The 18,822-nt window shown below is 52.6% G+C and overlaps 1 protein-coding gene across 6 annotated transcripts in view; it reads left to right on the forward strand.

The window, feature by feature from the left end:
* LDB3 (LIM domain binding 3) overlaps positions 1 to 18,822 on the forward strand; it is a 59,713-nt gene that overhangs the window by 31,955 nt on the left and 8,936 nt on the right. For 3 of the 6 annotated variants that reach the window (XM_032312843.1, XM_032312844.1, XM_032312845.1), the window contains 5 exons: positions 2,352 to 2,534; positions 5,669 to 5,811; positions 12,152 to 12,548; positions 13,695 to 13,875; positions 14,458 to 14,578. In XM_032312843.1, coding sequence (XP_032168734.1) covers positions 2,352 to 2,534; positions 5,669 to 5,811; positions 12,152 to 12,548; positions 13,695 to 13,875; positions 14,458 to 14,578 — 1,025 coding nt within the window. The remainder of the gene's footprint in view (positions 1 to 2,351; positions 2,535 to 5,668; positions 5,812 to 12,151; positions 12,549 to 13,694; positions 13,876 to 14,457; positions 14,579 to 18,822) is intronic. The other 3 variants (XM_032312846.1, XM_032312847.1, XM_032312848.1) reach the window with 1 other exon arrangement.

The raw sequence follows: 18,822 nt of genomic DNA on the forward strand, positions 1-18,822 counted from the left end.
GCCAGCGCTGTGCTATGACTCAGTCCTTTTCTGAGGCAGATGCTTCATAGGCATGGCTTCTAGAAACCAGGTTCTTTTGTGGAGGGTGGGTGAGTGGCCTCAAGGCATTAATACAGCAGGCCTGAGAGCGGGGCTGCCTGAGGCTTTCTGTCAGAACCACTAAGCTGGGAAAGGGCTGGACAGGACATGGCCACTGCCTTTGTCCACCCTGAATGTTTTCCACATGGTCATGGAGAAGAATGGTGCCCCCTCCCACAGGAAAGTCAGGCTACAACCTTGCCAAGTCCCTGGTTCTCTTGTTCCCCAACCCTCTCTTGCTATTTCATGCCTTTCGCTACCGCGCACCTCGCTGGATGGAGATCACTTCAGCAATGCTTTGGTGAACAGCACATGGCCCAGTTGCGTTGCTACCTGGGAGAGCCCTCCCCAGCACGGCGCTACTCAAAGTGTGGTCTGCGGACCAGCGCAGCGGCATTCCTCCCAGGAGCCTGTTAGAAAAGTAGACTCTCAGCCCCCCAGACCCACTGAACTAGAAGCTGCACTCTACCAAGATTCCCAGGCGATTCGTCTTCCTATGAAAGACTGAGAAGCTGCGTAGTGATTAGGGTTCATACCCTTCACTGCCCCCCTTGGCGGCTGCACGGCGTTCAGCAGAGATTCAATCTCTCTGGACCTCAGGGGCTTCATCTGTAAAACGAGGACCATGATACCAATCATTCAAGAAGGTTGAAAGGATCAAATGGACTGAGATTTGTACAGTAGTCAGCCCAAGACCCAGCATATGGTAAATACTCACAGAGGGAAGATTAGTCTTCTGTTTTCAAATAAGAAGAGTGTGTTTTGTCATGGAAAGATTCTACTTGGCTAATCACGAGAAGTTTCTCTATTCCTCCTTGAGGTCCTGGGTAAGACTTCCTTCAAATCCAAGGGCATGTCACTCAGATCCTGCTGTCTCTGCCGGGAGGCGCTGGGAGGCTGGGTGACTGAATTCTCCCGGCCTCCACTCCCTCAGCTATTGAACGGAGCCGATCATCAGAGGACTGGAGTGAGAAATTAAAGACATGTGCCTGGCAGGTGGTACGAGTTCAGCGAATGAATTGCAGAACATGGGGGAGGTCATTTCCATGGGCAGGAGCTGCATATCTTGCTGCCGTTGTTTTGCGTGCAAATCTTCGTCCAAAGACCCCAAGGAGCAAAGAATGTGCATGTCTTTGCTTTCCTATAATTTAATTTTTATTCTCTGCCCTGCTTCACAGAGATGGCAGAAATCAAATCCCATCACCCCAGGCTCTGATGCTTTTCTTTTGTCTGGATGGGCTGGGGGAAAAGGTGCTTACAGAGTGGGGTAGGGCATGTGGGTCCTTGGTCTTTGGTGGTGGTCTGCCTGGGCTGACATCTGCTGAGATATTCCCAGCCCACGTGGTCTCGTGCTGGTGACACCGCAGAGCAGCCCCTCTCTAGTTCCCAGTGCCTCTCAGCTGCGCGGGCACTCAGGACCATGTCCATGACTCTCAGGGGGTGTGGGGGAAACCCTCTACGGGTGCTAGGTCACCTGCTGGCCTGGGGATCTTTGGGCTGTCTTGGGTCTGCCTCTTCACCATGGGGTCCTGCTACATCCCCAGGGTTTATCCAGAACAGGGACATGGCTCCCTCTCTCCTTGAATCCCCTTTGCTGCATTGTCCCCTTTCTTGTTCTGATGCCCTGGACCTGCCTGACATGGTAGCTTTCGTCCATCTTCCAAATGCATTCAGGGGCCTGAGTCATCTGCAGCCTGATGCCCAGCCTCTCACAACTCCACAGTCGAAGCCCTGGGCCTGCACACATCTTACCTCTGCTTTGTGCCGTGTCCCATCCCTTCTCAGACACAATGCATGCCTCTGACTAAATGGGGAAGGGCAAAATGGGAAGGAAAACAGGATGGGTGAGGAAACTTGGTTGGTAATTCAATCTACTTTCCCACCACACTGTGTTTTTGTTTTACATATGGAGAAAGACAAGATAGGAAGCACACAGAAATTGGGAGCAGGGGGTTGTGTGGAAACTAGCCAGGCTTGAGAATATTTTTGATGTGACTATGGACCTTCAAGTACTCTGAGCCCTTCCCTCTTGGGTCCTGGGAGGCTCCTTCCCTGAGCCTGGAAACACGCCTTCTGGGAGATTCTACCCTGTTTGCAGTATGGATGGTGCCTTCCGCCCAGCCTGTCTCTGCTGCCAGCACCATCTCCATACAGCAGGACCCCCGTGACCTGTTGTCTTTCTCGGTCCTGCCTCATCAGCATGCCTATTACGCATGCTCCAGTGTATACGGGACCCCCTTGACCTGTTGTCTTTCTTGGTCCCGCCTCGTCAGCACCCCTATTGCGCATGCTCCAGTGTGTACCAGCCAGGCCGCCACCCCGCTGCTGCCCGCTTCCGCCCAGCCGCCTGCTGCTGCCCCTCCCGGGGCCGCCTCGCCACCCCTGAGTGCAGCCACTGCCCATGCTGCCACCGCCTCTGCTGCAGCCCCTGCCTCAAGCCCTGCGGACAGTCCAAGGTAACTGGCCCCCCACGTGCCGGCCGTGACCTCAGGTGAGGGAGTCAGGAAAGGCTCAACCTGTGTCTACCTGTTGACAACTGTGTCCAGCCCTTGGAAAAGCTCGTCCAAGGTGGTTAGGACTCTGGGTCCTCGGGAAGCCAAACCTAGCACTGCCTGGTGCTGAGCGTGAAGGGCAGACCCTGGGTCCCTGCAGGAGAGCACACTATGTGGGTCAGGACAGAGACAGGGACATGCTGCCTTGACCGCCAGCACGTGTTCTGAGACAGTGATAAAGTCTCCCTCTCTCACACTCTCACACACACACACACACACACACACACACGCAGATAACAGAGGCCTGGAACTGGGATAAGGGGGAGAATAGAAATTGTCCCTGTGGTCTGGGGAAGTCAAGGAAGGCTCTCTGGAGCAGAGGCAGTGTTGACCTGGGCATGCCAGGTCTGGGCAGATATTTAGCAACTAACTTGCCCTCTTTCTTTATCTCTTGATAGAAAGCATGCTACCTCCAGAGGCAGCCTATGTCATGGGACTTAAGTCTCTGCTCCACCACTGCAGAAAGTGACTTCATTTCTCTGCAGCTTAGTTCCTCACCTGCTAAGATACTTAATACAATGTCTTTTTTGAGGGTTGGGACAGAGAAAAGTGTGCGTAAATCACCCAGCACATAAAATGCTCTCAAGTATCATTTCAATCTGACCTCCTGGATACCCAACAAAGGTTGGGGTGGGGATGGGGGCAATGGGGGTTGCAGTTTGTGAAGGGTACAGGGTGTTGCAGGAAGGTGGAGGGGGTAGGCCAGATGAGTCATTCTAGCATGGCCAGGCTGTGTAACGGCTGGAGAGGCCCAACTCTTCCTGGGGCAGAGGAAGCTGTCAAGTTGGTGTCTGGGGTCAGAGCCAGCTTTCCCAGCTTTCCATGTTCCCCTCCCAGGGTTTTGCTGGAAAGGTCATGCCTCTCTGGGTCAGGATTCATAGGTCCCTGGCTTGAGGCAGGATGAAGGGTGGGCAGAGTGGCTTGCAGACATGTGGGCTGCCCCCCTGCCCCAGGCTTCACAAGGGCCTACGTGCCAGGCCCAGCCTTTGCTCAGCCCAGCTCAAGTCTCAAGGGTGAGCCCACTTTGGGCCTCCAGGGGTTGTTTTATTCCAGCTTCCTGGGGTCACTTAGCAAGTTGCTTCCCCTCTGCACACAGAATCTCTTCAGGTAAGGACACAAAGAAGACACTTTGAAGAGGGTAAGAAATGTCTCTGTTGTTAAGTGGGGAGATGCCTCCCTGGCTGGATGGAGGAGCTCCAGACGCTGGGGCCCTGGTCAAGGATGAGCTCCAGCACTGTGCTTCAGGCCTCCATGTCATCTGTGTCCTGGGGCCCTTAGGGCTCCCTCCACAGGATAAACCCTTCCTTCCTTTGCCTTGCAAAGGGAGATGAGGCCTAGGTAGAGGTCAGAGAGACAACTGGAGGGCTCCCAGCATCAGGCCAGAGCAGAAAGGACTAAGGAACCACACTCTGGGCCCAGACACCTCCCCTTCTTGCCCAAGGGTAGATGGAGCTAGAGGGAGCCAGTGGGAGGCGAATGGACACCCCAACCTTTCTTGGCATGGCCTTAGAATCCTTGCTGGATGGTTTAAACCTCTGCTTCCTCCCCTAGTACCAATCCCTGACACAGGATCTTTAGCTCTGGGATGCTGGGAAAGCTTCCTCCACTGCTGGGAGAGCCTGGTTAAGCCCCACTGACCCTAGGCCTTCCACTGCACTAGAAGCTGGGCACCCCTGGGATACTGCCTCCTCCTCTTCCTTTGAGGCCCCTACTCCACTGTGGCATATCAGAGCAGGTCAGGCAGGCCCTGGCAGGGAAGACAATGGCCTCACCCAGTCAGCAACATGGTAACTTGGCACGGTAAGTCTGCACACCTCCAACATCCAGGACACTGGCTGTCTGAGGCTCATTCTACCTCCATACCCTCTGGGCAGCACCATACATGCTTCTGGATCCACTCAGGAGCTCAGGGGTGGGTCCTTAGCTCAGAGCCCTGGAGAATATACTTTCTTATCCTTTGACTCTGCCCAGCACCTGGGCCCATCGGGAGCATTGGAAGGAAGGCAGGAAACCAGGGGCTGGGAGGCAGGGACATATTAGCAAGGGTTCACTTCTCTAACATCCCCATCAATGACCCATTTGCCCTGGGGACATGTGGCTCCCAGTGGTATCTGAAAGATGTAGAGAGAAACAAAGGATGTGTTCAGTAAGGTATTCTTGAGTTTTAAATGGGAAAAAAAAAAAAAAAAAGTGGGGGGGCAGGTTGTTCACTGACAAATGAAACTGGGAAACACTGGATGAGACAAAGTTGAACATGCTGCTTAACTCCAGTTCTTGGAACTTTTAGCTCTTCAAGGGGAGAGGCCAAGGACAGCATTTCCTGAGGGCAAAGAACTGGGGCACTTTCCCCCCTTCACTGAGGTCCCATGGTTCCTGGGTCACAAGTGGGAAAAGGCTGCTCTAGGCCCCTTGGCAGCTAACTCAGTGGGAAGAGGGCAACAGGAATTCTGTACAGAGATGCCTGTGTGCGTGTGGTTTTTTGGGGGGTTGTGTCTCCTGGCTCCCCTTGAGCCCTCCCTGGAGCACCCAGAAGCCTGAGACTTGGCAGCTCCCTCCAGCAATGCGGGAAGGGGAATGGGGAGGCGGCCAGTGGTTTGAGGCTGTGCCCCAGAAGGTCAGAAGGTTGAGGGAGAGGGGTAGCTCTGACCACCTCATCTGTCTCCTCTCTCCTGCTACTGCCCCCTCCAGCCCTGGCCCCACCCTGGAAGTCTCTCCCCAGGGAGTGAAGGTTTTCTCTGTGTCTCTCTGGCAAGCCGGTGATTTTCCTCCCTCTCTCCTAAGGTGATAGCACTAGCAATGGGCTGTATTGCTCTCACCAGGCTCACAAACACTCAGCCCCCATGGAGCCGCTTCTTCCCTGCAAAGACTGCCATGGTCTTTCCTTTACAGCCTCTGGCAACTCCGGGATGACTTCTGTCAGGTTTCCTCCTCACAGAAGCTCCTGAAGCTGGGGGAGACAGCCTGCCAGGACTGCAGGCCCCAGGGCCTGGGTAGGGCTGTGCTTCTGGCTGCTAACTCCTCCCCCCCCTTGGTTCCAGGCCCCAGGCCTCAGCCTACAGTCCCGCCAAGGCGACCTCTCCAGCACCTGCCACTCATACATACAATGAGGCCTCAGCTGCCCCTGCGCCCAAGCCCCGGGTTGTCACCACCGCCAGCATCCGGCCTTCTGTCTACCAGCCAGGTGAGAGGCAAAATGGAGGGGAGGCTGTCAGGCTGGATGTGACTTCTAGGCCACATCCCCAAAAGGTTGGTGGCCAGTGAGGCCCTGCCAAGGAGGCTCAGCCCTCCTTCCTCCACATGTGGGGCGCATCCAATGGAGCCTGCCTCCGGCCCTGGGCAGACAGGTATGCGGCGCCAGCCAGGGATGGAGCCGCCCAGCTCTCAGGAAGATCCTGGTCCTGGCTGGGGATTTCCAGGCTCAAGGTGAAGGAAGAGAGCTTGTTTCTCCAGGAGTGCGGGTCTGATTCAAGCTGGAAGACGAGCAGGTGTCATGAAAATGCTGTGGGCTCTGGACAGACCTACTGAACCATGCTGTGACCTGGGGCGAGCTGCTCATCCTGTCTGGTCTTTGGTTTCCTCAGCTGAGGCAGGATAGTGGAGGCCCAGAGAGCACCCGTGATCAGCAACAGAATGGCTGGCACAGGGTCAGCGGGCCGCAGAGCTCTCGGCTATCTGTTCCATCCCTCTGGTCCCCGCCATTTCACAGTGATGAGGACTCAGCGCCCTGTCTCCTCTTCCCTTGGTAAAGTTTGGCCTGCTCCCCAGAGCCTGGGGGCAATTCTCAGTTTTTCACTTCACCGTCCCCTGCCTACTTGCCCCCTGCCTCAGTGAAGCCCCCCTGCTCAGTGAAGCTAAGGGCTCTTTAGCCTCCATCTCCCCAGGCTGGGGAAGGTCTTGTGTGCCCTGGTCTAGTGGATATGTCCACAGCAGGGCTTTGGGCAATTACAGCCGTCCAGGGCTGACATCACCATCCCCTCCTTCCCTCTGGATTCTGACTTTGAACTCCAGGAGGGCAGGGCTGTGGAGATTTTCTTCACTGTCTCCCCAGCGCCTGACTTAGGCCTGGCACCGAGGAGAAGCTCAGCGAAGGTAGTAGATGAATGAATAAATGAATGAATGAATGCTGGTAAGGAACTCAAGCCAGGGGTAAGGAATGGCATGGAGAGAGGCGGTGAACTGTGCACTCTGGTGACTGAACCCAGGGGTCATGGGTCACAATGGTTCCCATGAGGGGCCCATGCCAGTTCCATGGATGGCTGAGATAGGATTTGAGGTGGGCACACACCTTTCATTTAAAGCATTATACTTTCAACATTTTCTCTTCACAGCCATCGTGGCCATAAAAATTCTAGCAATAATGACATTTTCCACTTGTAATAATATCCAAACTGTTCCCCTCCCCCTCCCAAGTTATTACACCCACACCTTTTTCACACATGGGAACCGTGATGGGGTGAGGAAGTTAAGGACATGCTTGGGAAAGAATCGGGTAGCTAACTCTGAGGGGATGGGAGGGGGCTTCTCTATATCACCCAAGAGAGGCAGAGTTGGTCAAGAAGTCATGAGGTCGAGTCCCTACTGGGGAGCAAATCCTGTTCAGGAAAAGGAGAGTCGGTGGAGAGGATCCTGCATGGGCGGTTAGGGGGAGGTCAGACAGGGACTGAGCAGGAAGGGCCTGGCTAGGCTTGAGGTGCAGGGCCGAGGAGCCAGGAGCCGTCATCAGCCCTCCTCCTATAAAGCTCGCTCTGCCGGCGGGGTTGAGTGTGGGCAGTAGAAGTCGCTTCAGCATCAGGCGGGTCCCGGTGCGGGGGTCCGCTCTGCCTCCTCCAAGGCACAGCCCTTTGTCTTCGCGGCCTGAGTTCCCGGCTCTGAAACATGGGCACGCAGCTGTGTAGACCTCGTATTCTGGGGACGAAATGAAGCACCCAGCCGAGTACTTGGCACACAGGAAGCGCCCTTCCCTGACCTTTCAGACTTAGGGACACAAGTTCTGAGGTTAGAATCCACAGGATTAGGGAGCAATTCGGAGCTGGCTGCCATGGCGAAGCTCTCCGGGGGAGCTGGAGGACGCGGCTGCCCTGCGGAGACCGGGACCACGGCGGGCAGGGTGGAAAGGAGTTTGGGGAGGCGCAGCCGGCTGAGGCGAGGCTCTGTCGCCGCGCCAGGAGCGCATTTCCGTCCCGGCCCGGGCTCCCTTCCCAGGCGGGTCCTCCCCGGCACCTTCCGGGGCGGACCCGGGCTTCGGCGCCCCCGCTCCGGGCGCCGGCTCTCCTCCGCAGGTCCGCCAGGGGGCGGCACAGCTCCGGGGGCGCCCGCCGCCTGGCCCCCAGCCCGGCGCCCCTCCGCTCCGTCCCGGGCTGGGGCCCAGGCGGGCGAGACGTGCCGGAGCCCCGGGCGGCGGCCTCCCTGCGCAGCGTTCCCAGGCGGTGCAGACGTTAACTCATGCCTGCCCGCGGGGAAGGAGGCGACCGGCCTCCGCCCCTCTCCCGGGGAGGCCGGGCGGCTGGCAGGCGGCCCGGGAAGAAGCAGGGAACGCTGGCCCTAGCCGCTCCCGTCCTCCGCGGACCCAGGCCGGGCCGCAGCTCCCCCGCGGGACTCCTCTGCGCCGAGGGTGACGTTCGCAGCCCGGCTGCCATCGGGGGCGCCGGGGCTGGGCGGCCGCTCCCCGGAGCACCTGGGGCCCGGGAGGCGGCCGGGGAGGCCTCGCCGTGGGCGGAGGGGCCCGGAGCGGGCCGGGGGAGGCCACGTCGGCCCGCGGGGCGGGCGGGGGCCGGCGCTCGCGGGGAGCCAGGCCCGACCTGGAATGAGTCAGAAATCACCTTGTTTAATTACACATTCCCGAGGCCGCCAAGTGCGATAGGGGCCTTTTGAACTTGCCAATTAGAGATGAAATATCACCTTCTAATTTAGACGGGCTTAATTCCGTCAAGCAGAAATAGCAACAGCCCCGGGCTCGGAGATGGGATATCAGGTCTCCCTTTTGGCACGTCTGGGGTGGCGCAGCCAGAGCCAGGAGGAAGGGCGCAGAGGGAAGGGGACAGGGAAGCCGCCGCTCCTCGCACTCCCATTCTCACCCCGCTAGCGTTGGGGGACGCGGTGTGGAAGTGGGGAGCTGCCGGCCTGCGCCTCGGGAAACCGAAAGTCCCTAGGGCAGCCCACCGGGGTCCAGATTCTGGCAGGCCTCTGACCTGCTGAGCCTTTCCCAAGGGCTTAGAAGACGGGGCTGGATCAGGGAGTCTGGAAGGCCTTCCGGAGGAGGGAAGAGAACATCTTCCAGGCAGAGGGAATGGGGTTTGTGTTGCTGGAGGGGAGCACGAAAAGTGGGCAAGGGCCCGAGTTGGAAGGGGCGTGCTAAAGCCCGTTTGGTTGCCTAGGGAGTGGTTAAGCAGGGGATCTGGAGTTGAGTCCTGCTGCCCCAGCTCCCTAACTTTCCAGTAGTCACTTAGACTCACCAAGCTTCAGTTCTCCACCTGTAAAATGGGCTAGAAAATATTCTCTGCCTCTCTGGCTTGCAGTGCGATTTACATGCAGTACTACACGTAAAGAGCCGGCCTGGGGAAGCCATCAGTACCACGTAGCCACTGTGCTGGTGAGGGCAGCACCGTCCAATAAAAATAAATTTTCTAGTTAGCCACATTTTTAAAGGAAAAGGAAGCAGGTGAAAATCACGTTACCGTATTTTATTTATCAGTATATTCAAAACATCATTTCAATATATGTCAAACATAAAATAATGATTAATGAGATATTTATATTCTTTTCTTGTGCTAAGCCCTGAAATCTGGTGTGTATTTTACATTTATAGCACTTCTCAATTTGGATTAGCCACATTTCAAGTGCTTACTGCCTCCTAGGGCTGTGCACTGGCACAGGATTAGGGCTGCGTTCTTAATCCCTTTCTGCAGAGATTCCCCCACTTTAGAAAGAAAAAAAAAGCAGGGGACAAAATCTTGCTTAGAACCCCATTATAGGGGCGCCTGGGTGGCTCAGTGGGTTAAAGCCTCTGCCTTCGGCTCAGGTCATGATCTCAGGGTCTTGAGATCGAGCCCCGCATCGGGCTCTCTGCTCAGCAGGGAGCCTGCTTCCTCCTCTCTCTCTGCCAAAGAAATAAATAAAATTAAAAAAAAAAAAAAGAACCCCATTATATATAATAGAGAGGGATGAAGCTGCTCTGAAGATCTGCTAGATGACCTCTCCCCACACCCCTCCCTGGTGGTGTTCCCCTCATCACCCCTATCCTAGCACTTTGAGGCGCTCTGCTCTGGGCACTTGGCTGCTATGCAAGGTTGTTAGGAAGGGGGGCAACACGCAGAATCTGGGCTTCACAAGTTTGCACAGTGCATGCATCATGTCTCCCCAGGAGGTCCCCACCACTCCCTTTGAGGCAGACAGGGGCATCATACTTTCTACCACTGGTGACAGACTCAGTCCCAGGTTATCTGACTTCAGGGCATCACATCTTCCTTCCCCACCCTCAAAATCCCACAGTTTCCCTGGACGGGTTCCCTCAGGGGACCATCAGGCAGTAAGCTGAGCTGACAGTTCACCCAGACCCTGAGACCCAGAAGTCACCACCCTCACTAACATGAAATGATGTATGCACTGTGCCAGGCACTAGGCTGAACACTTTATTTTTCTTGCCCCCTTGAAACCTCATAACCACCCTGTGAGGCACTAAGAATTATTAATGCTGTTTTTAAAAAAGGACATTCAGGCCCAGAGATGGTAAGGAACTTGTCCAAGGACACACAGCCAGGATGTAGTAGTGCTGGGACTTGAATCTAGGGCTCTTGATGGCTGTGCTACATGCCAGAGCATGGGACCTCCTCCAAGTTGATAGTTACTCCTCAATGACGTGGTGCACCAAGATTTTCTGGAATTAGACTTGTATTCTTTACAGAGGTAGCTTGGGGTAATGGAACGGTTTTGGACACTCACTCTGCCACTTACTGGCTCTGTCTGAGCCTCAGTGACCTCAACCCTAAAGAGGACTAAACCAGATGACTTGTTATGTGCCAAGTCTACTCCCTTAGTAAGTGAGAAGAAGATTGATTCCTTCTGGAGAGGGTTTTACTTTTAGGAGCCAGCATCCCTCCCAACATGGTTCCAAAGCAGGGCTGTGGAGGATTTTACCCCTTCCCCTTTCAATAACACAGGCCTGCTCCCTCCCGCCCAGCATTGGGGTTCCTGTGTTACCCAGCACTGAGGGGCCAGTCATCTGGGAGTAGCACAATAGAATTGGAACAGCATGCCACAGGCCACCCAAGGTGGGCCCGGAGAACCAGGTGGGAGAGACCAAAGGCCAGGTGGGGAACTTTAGCCCTGAGGAAGACCTTCCTTTCTCGACTGAAAGACGAGGGGGGCTGTGTCCGCACCCCTCAACATAGTCCACCCACCTAAGCAGGCTCAGGAATGAAGGGAGGCTGCCCCAACTTGCTTCCGAGGATGGGAGGAATGAGGCCTCTTTCCAGAGGCACAGACTGTGAGCTGAGGTGAGGCTTCTGGAGCCTCCCTGGCTAGAAGAGGAAGCCGACTGGAATGTGTGTGCAGGATCCCCAGCGGGGGGGCCGCAGTACTCGGAAACCTGGGTTTTGAGAGTCCAGGCCTCAGAAGGCTTTGGGTGAGCAGCTGCTGTGCTCCTTTGTGTTGTCTCTGGAAAAGGGTGTTAGCTCTGGGAGAGCTGGAGGAAGGGGTTCTGGAAGTGAGGCGGTATATTCTCCTGCATTCTTTCATGGTAATTTCACATGCTCTCAGACATACTGTGTTTCCCCCAAAGTGGTGTAGGGGAGCATGGGCCTTCCAGAGCCAGCCACAGAATGAGGGAGCAGCGAGACCTGGGCTGTGTCTCCCCAATATCTCTGCCCAGGTTCCCTCTGAATGGCTCCCTCAAGACCCCCACCCCAATCAAACCAAGGGGAAATTTCCCCCAATGCAAATGAAGCTACAGTGTTTTTCAAGAAAATGATTGTAGCTAAAAGTGAAACCTGAACCTGAGAACCCAGTTGCCCCATCATCTACTTTGTCCCCAAGCCTGGACTAGGGCCAAGTTCAGCAAACACATGTGAGAGAGGCATTGTGGATGTCAAATCCCTGGTCAGAGTGCAGCTGAAAGCATCTTCCAGTCAAGGCCAAGTTTGACCCGCTCCCACCCCCTTCCCGGCCCAGGGGACCCAGATATGAGGCTTGCCTGGCACGCCCGCCACCCCCATTCCCTGTCTTTTGCAGGCTTCTGGAAGCCCAGGCCTGGCTGGGCCCCACCCCACACAGCTGCAGATATTTATAGCTCTGTCCCTTTCCCAGCCCTGTCCAGGCTCCCGAGGGCTCTGTTCTATCTCCCTTAGCTCCCTGCTGCAAACTCAAATCTGGGGCATCAAAAAGTTCAGGAACATGTCTTCCATCAAAATTGGAACTGTACTGCTCTAATATTAAAGTCACCTTTTACAGTTTTCTGGCTGGGCATGGGGGAAATTGGGGAAATGAATCCCTGATATATTTTTCTTTGGCTGTTTTTGGCTTTGCAGTGCCGGTGTCCACGTACAGCCCATCCCCGGGGGCCAATTATAGCCCAGCTCCCTACACCCCCTCGCCTGCCCCCACCTACTCCCCTTCCCCGGCTCCAAGCTACACCCCCTCACCAGCCCCAAGCTATAACCCTGCCCCCTCAGCTGCCTACAGCGGGGGCCCTGTGGAGTCTGCCAGCCGCCCCCCATGGGTGTCAGACGACAGCTTCTCTCAGAAGTTTGCCCCTGGCAAGAGTACCACCTCCATCAGCAAGCAAACCCTGCCCCGAGGGACCCCTGCCTACACCCCTATGGGGCCCCAAGTGTCTCCCCTGGCCAGGGGCATCGTTCAGCGGGCTGAGCGCTTCCCAGCCAGCAGCCGGACTCCGCTCTGTGGCCACTGTAATAACGTCATCAGGTATGGTCCCGCTGTGCCATGGAGTCGGCGCTCTGGGAGCCTGGGCGGGGGTGGTGGGTGCTTGTGCACCATCTGAACTCTGTGGTGGGGCAGGGGGTGAGAGGGAGGGCAGGGATAGGGAGAAGGCTTTCTACTGGGCAGCCTCAGGCTCCTCTGGCTTGCCACCTTGTCTGACCCTCTTTGAGCTTTGGCTTCCATACCTATGAGACAGCCACTTCCCTCAGGAGTCAGGAGAATTCCATGAGGTAAGTGGATGAAGCTCCCAGCACAGTGCCTGGTGCCAGGACCTCCCCCTTGGGCTAAGGCCGGGTTCTGGGAATCACAGGTCTTGTTGTTGGGTTTATTGGGCGTGTTGCAAGCTGGCTGACAGGGCTAGTTTTGACCCAGCTTTCTTTTAGGCTTCCTTCTGGGTCTTTTCACAGTCAGGCCAGTGCTGCTCAGGGCTTTGGTGGGCATCTGCCACCCTAAAAGGAAAACAAGTCATTTCATGGACCTAGGTGACTCTCGTTTGGACATAGTATGTTTACAGGATATGTGTGTTGGGGAGGAGGGCGTATACATGCAATAAATATACTTTTACTTAAAAACAAAGCAACACATGCTCATTAGAGAATAATTAGAGAGTTCAGAAAAGTAAAAATTAAGATGTACAACATTTCCTCATAGTCCCACTGCTCTGACTGCCAACCTGGATCTGCGGTACCCTAGCTGTACTAGCACTATGGCCTTGAACCACTTACCTCTCTGTGCCTCAGTTCCCTAATCTGAAAGTGGGCACCATAATCCTACTTCTTAGGATTGTTATAAGCACTAAACAAGTGAACACATGCATTTCTTCTTAAATAGTGCCAGGCACAGAGTAAACATTCAGTAAACGTCAGCCATTGGCATGGTCGTCTTGGCTTTTCTTGTTACAACTGACTCGATAGCTATAATATGCTTTCCTCGTCCCCTGCTGGTAGATATTTGAGTTGCTTTTCTGTTTTTCTTTAGTGTTATTGATGCAACAATGAATATCTTTTTGTGTAGAGTTTAGCTGAATTTCACATGAGTTCATTAGAAGGGTTACACAAGTGTTGGGGGTTCTGAAACATTGGGCCTTGAGCTTTTGGGCCTGCCTTAAGATGCCATTCTCTGCTTCCCCAGGGGCCCCTTTCTGGTAGCCATGGGCCGTTCCTGGCACCCAGAAGAGTTCAACTGTGCCTACTGCAAGACCTCCCTGGCGGACGTGTGCTTCGTAGAGGAACAGAACAACGTGTACTGCGAGCGCTGTTACGAACAGTTCTTTGCGCCAATCTGTGCCAAGTGCAACACCAAAATCATGGGGGTAAGTCCTCTGACTTTTGTCTCTTCCCCAACCAATCTCTCTCCTCTCCAAGATTGTGGGGTCCCATTATGGAGCCAAGAAGTGGCTGCTAACAGAGAGAGAACAACCATCTATCCTATAAGGGACTTGGTTTGCCACCAGTGAACCAGGGAGCAAATGAACTTGGAGAGAGAGATGATAACTTGCCTGGGCCACACAGCCTGAAGTGTTGGTGGAGCTTCTGCAAAGCAAGTTATCACTTCATAGACTGACCTTGCCATGCACCCACATGTTGACCCCTCCATGCTCCTTTGGTAAAGTGACGTAATCAGCAGCTTTGATAGGAGGGTTCAGAATCACAGACAATGTAACCACCTCTCTGATGATTTTGACACAGAACATGGCACCCAGCAGGTGCTACCTGAGTGCGAACTCCTCTGCCTCCCTCCCTGGGCCTTTCCTCAGTACGTCCAAGGCCCACCTCTTCTGCCCTGCTCCCTGTTGGGGTGCTCCAGCAGTAGCCAGGGCCCAGTGAGGAAGGCGGGGCCCAACTTCCTCTTTGTCCTGAACCTTTGTGACCCGAGCGGAGGCTCTTTCTCCTAGGAAGTGATGCATGCGCTGAAACAGACATGGCACACCACCTGTTTCGTCTGCGCAGCTTGCAAAAAACCCTTCGGGAACAGCCTCTTCCACATGGAAGACGGGGAGCCCTACTGCGAGAAAGGTAGGACCACTATGCTATGGAGGGGGCTCCACGGTCTGGGAGAAAGGGGCAGGTACAGGAAACTCCTGCCTGTGTCCATTCACATGGAACCATCAGGAGTCTCCAAATGACAGAGTCATACTTTCCTGGGTGGGGGCTGGGTCGATAGCCTTTTAAAAAGTTTTTTATACATTCGATCTCTGTTCCCTTCCCTGCACCAAATATGTGGATCACAGGTTGGCATCTTGTAACCACTTGGGAAACCTTTCAGATGAGTTTGATCTGGAGTCTGAAAAGGCTTTGGCTTTGGACTTTGTCTTCGGTTCTATTTCAGGCTCCACCTCGGGCTGGCTTTGTAACCCTGAGCGAGTGTTTAAACTTGTCTGAGCTCACTTCCCTCATCTATACAAAGGGACATATGAACACCAGCCTCACGAGCAGGTGTTTAACCAGAGAAAGTGTGTAAAGAATCAAACATGTGAAAGTCCCTTTCCCTACTCCTCTGATGTTCCTTCAGTATCCTGTGACCACCGGCAGCCCCCCCCCGCCCCGTCTGAATTCAGAGTTTCTTTGTTCCTTAAAATGCTACATTTTACCTTGGAACTTGGAGTAAATTATAAATTTTGAAGACAAAGCACTCTATTAGAGAATCAGGTATCCTAGCTAGTTAGCCACTTCCTCACTCATTTATTCATAGACTACCTCTCTTTTTCTTTAAAGATTGATTTATTTATTTTGGAGAGAGAGAATACATGCATGAGTAGGGGGAGGAGTAGAGGAGGAGGGGGAGAGAGAGAGGAACAAGCAGACTCCTTGGGGGATCCAGACGTGGGGCTCGATCTCATGATTCTGAGATCATGACCTGAGCCAAAATCAAGAGTCAGGGGTGCCTGGGTGGCTCAGATGGTTAAGTGTCTGCTTTTGGCTCAGGTCATGATCCCAGGGTCCTGGGATGGAGCCCAACATTGGCTTCCTGCTCAGCAGGGAGCCTGCTTCTCTACTGCTCCCCCTCTCTGTTAAATAAATAAATAAAATCTTAAAAAAAAAAAAAATGGAGAGTCAGATGCTCAACTGACTGAGCCACCCAGGGGCTCCCATAGACTGCCTTTTTCAGAAAAGGATTTGAGGCAGGGTCCAACAAAGTTACCATAGATAGGAAGGTTAAGGTCATAGAACTAGCACCAAATAGAAGAAGGAAAAGCAAGCATGTTGATTATGAAGAATAACAGAACAACAGTGAATGGGCAGCAAGTCTGAGGGCAAAAGATAAACACAGTAAGTTAGTGTACTTTAAAGTCGGAAAGGAGAAAACATTCCAGTTCCTCCAGGGGAAAAGCAAAGCTAACTAAAACTATTCTCCCCTGACAACAAATTATGAAAGAAAAATTTCTGGAGTTCTTATATATGGGTGAGATCTCTTCCCAGCTCTTATTAATTGAATGACTTAGTTACTTGGTCACTCCGTGCCTCAGTTTCCATATGTGTAAAAGGGAGAAGATAAGCATCTCTTTTCCTTTCTTGTGAGTGTATAGTGATAATTGTTAGATAATTAGCAGATAATTGATAGATGTGTGTTCGTGCCAATACAAATTGCTATTACTGGGGAACCCGAGTGGCTCAGTCAATTTGGCATCTGATTCTTGGTGTCAGCTCAGGTCATGATCTCAGGGTCATGAGGTGGAGCCCCATGTCAGGCTGATCACCTGAGGATCACCTGGGAAACTTTAAAGATAGAGAAGATCAGTTCCCAGATGTTCAGATGCAGAATTTCACCACCCTACCCCCACTCGTATGATTCTATATTCAGTTAAGTTTGAGAATTGAGGCATGATCCTAAGACCAGCAATATCAGGATCACAAATCTCTGGGCCCCACCCCAGATGCACCAAATCAGAAACTCTGAGGGGATGGGGCCCAGCAGTCTGTGTTTTGAGGGAACACATCTTGAGGGGACCCTCAAGATGATTCTAATGTTTGAAGACCCACTGCTCTCCGAAAGCACTAAGCCCTTTTTCAACAGAAAGCAACTGTGATTTGTTGGATAGAAACCCTTTTACAACAGCAATAAAATCCATTAAATACAGGGTACAAATTCAACTTGGGGCCTAAGAGAGTTAGTCAAAGAAAATTATAAAGACCTAATAGAAGAAATAGAGTAAGAAATAAATACATGAGGAACTAGATTATATTCATGGTGGGAAAGGCCCATGCACAAACTTAATTGCAATTATATTCTCATTTTTTTTTTGATAAATGATGAAATATGTGAACTTTTAAAAAAAATGTATTAGGGTCAAGACCAGTGCTACCAAATTTTAAAACAAGGTGGCAGTTCCCCAGATCATACAGAATCAAGTATATAACAGAAAAAACAATCAGCAGGCAAGACTAGACATTCTAGGGGTACCTGGGTGGCTCACTTGTTAAGCGTCTGCCTTCAGCTCAAATCATGATCCCAGGGTCCCGGGATTGAGCCCTGCATCAGGTTCCCTGCTCCGCAGGGAAGCCTGTTCTCCCTCTCCCACTCCCCCTGCTGTTTCCCTCTCTCACTGTGTCTCTCTCTGTCAAATAAATAAATAAAATCTTAAAAAAAAAAAAGACTAGACATTCTATTGTAAGAGTTTAATATTAGGCTGCACAGTGAAAGAAGGAATCAGTATTTAGTAAGGTTTTCTTAACCATTCCTTTGTTTTCCCGTTCATCGTTTATCCATCAACTCTGTGCCAATTCCTCTGAAAGACACTGAGCATTAGGAGTGGGTCTCTGCCCTCAAAAACCTCAAGGGGACACATCATCCTAGGATATGCCAACACATAAATGGACAGTGAAGAGATATTGACTAAATGAATGAATGAATGGAGTGAGAAGGCAGGGAAGCCCAAGAGAAGCTCCCAGGAAGGCCATCTCATCTCTCTTGGTTAGGGTGGAGGAAGAGGACTTCGCAGAAGGAAGTCCTGGCCCACAGGATCACAGGTAGACAAAGTGGGGAGGGTTTTCCAAGCCCAGGACCTGGTTCACACACAGGCATGAGGTAGGTGAGAGAGTCCAGGGCATGCGGAAACTATAAGGTATAAGGAGAGAGAAGTCAGAAGTGGGGTTCAGGGCTTGCCCTCCCATGGAGATGGGGTAGCCTATGGCCCTGTTTCTCACCCACACGAGTTCCTACAGAGCACGGAGTGAACCATAAACCTGCTCTAACCTTGTAGAGGAACCAGAATGATGTTTTTAGTTGTGGTGAGAAATTAAGGGGTCTGTCAGAGATGGGCTTCACAGACCATGACACACAGCATTTGCATGACAAACCATAATTAAACACAAAAGGGGAAACCGTATATTGGAAAATATATCCAAGAGATATAACTTATCAAAGCTCAATGGCAAAGAGATAACGAGACCACGTGAAGTCATGGGAAGAGGATGAACTTTGGAGTCCCTGAGGAGGGTTCCTTCCTGCCAGGTGACAGAAACTTGACAGCCAGTTTCCTCATCTTTAAAGTGGGAATAATATTTCTTTACAAAGCTGCTGTGAAGATTACACAGGAAACTTAGAAAAGCACTAGTATTGGACTGGTGCCGAGTAGGCACTGGACTCACGTTTCCTTCTCTCCTTCCGTCATTTATAAAGACATACAAGTAAGAGCCAAGATTTTTGAGTTTTTGTGCCACGTACATTCACATACGTTATCTTACTGAATCGGTAAAACAACCCCACGACTTAGGTCCTGTAGTTACTTCCTTTCTATAGAGGAGAAAATGGAGACACTGAGAAGTTAGGTGACTTGCCCCAAGGAGGAGCAATTCCCAAACAGAGCTTGAACTTGAGCTCAGTGCTTTTGTTCTTCAGAACCCAAGTACATAACCCCCCATGGCACACTGCCTCTCAGCATGTGGTCTAAGAGCAGCCATGCTGTCCACAAGCAGAAACATGGAAGTTGCAAGGAGAAGCCAACTGTGGCAGAGCTGTGGAGCGACAAGTATACTTGTAGGGGAATGAAGTCTTCGTAAGAGACATCAAACATCTCTCAAAGAATCTGGAAGGATTCTCCACTGAGGACAGTAGACCTGCTTGCCCCCGGGGCCCAGATGAGACAGCTGGTGGACCTGGGACCCAGCCTGCTCAGCTGTGTGTCTCAGCTGTATGACTCTGGCAAGCCTCAGTTTCCTTATCCACAAAATAAAACACACATAAAACAGAAAAAATAATTAGTTCAATCTTGGAGGGGTTTTTTGAAGATTGAGTTCATTCATTGATTTGTTGATTCACT

The sequence above is a fragment of the Mustela erminea genome, chromosome 14 (assembly GCF_009829155.1).
Source record: "Mustela erminea isolate mMusErm1 chromosome 14, mMusErm1.Pri, whole genome shotgun sequence".
Lineage (NCBI taxonomy): Eukaryota > Metazoa > Chordata > Mammalia > Carnivora > Mustelidae > Mustela > Mustela erminea.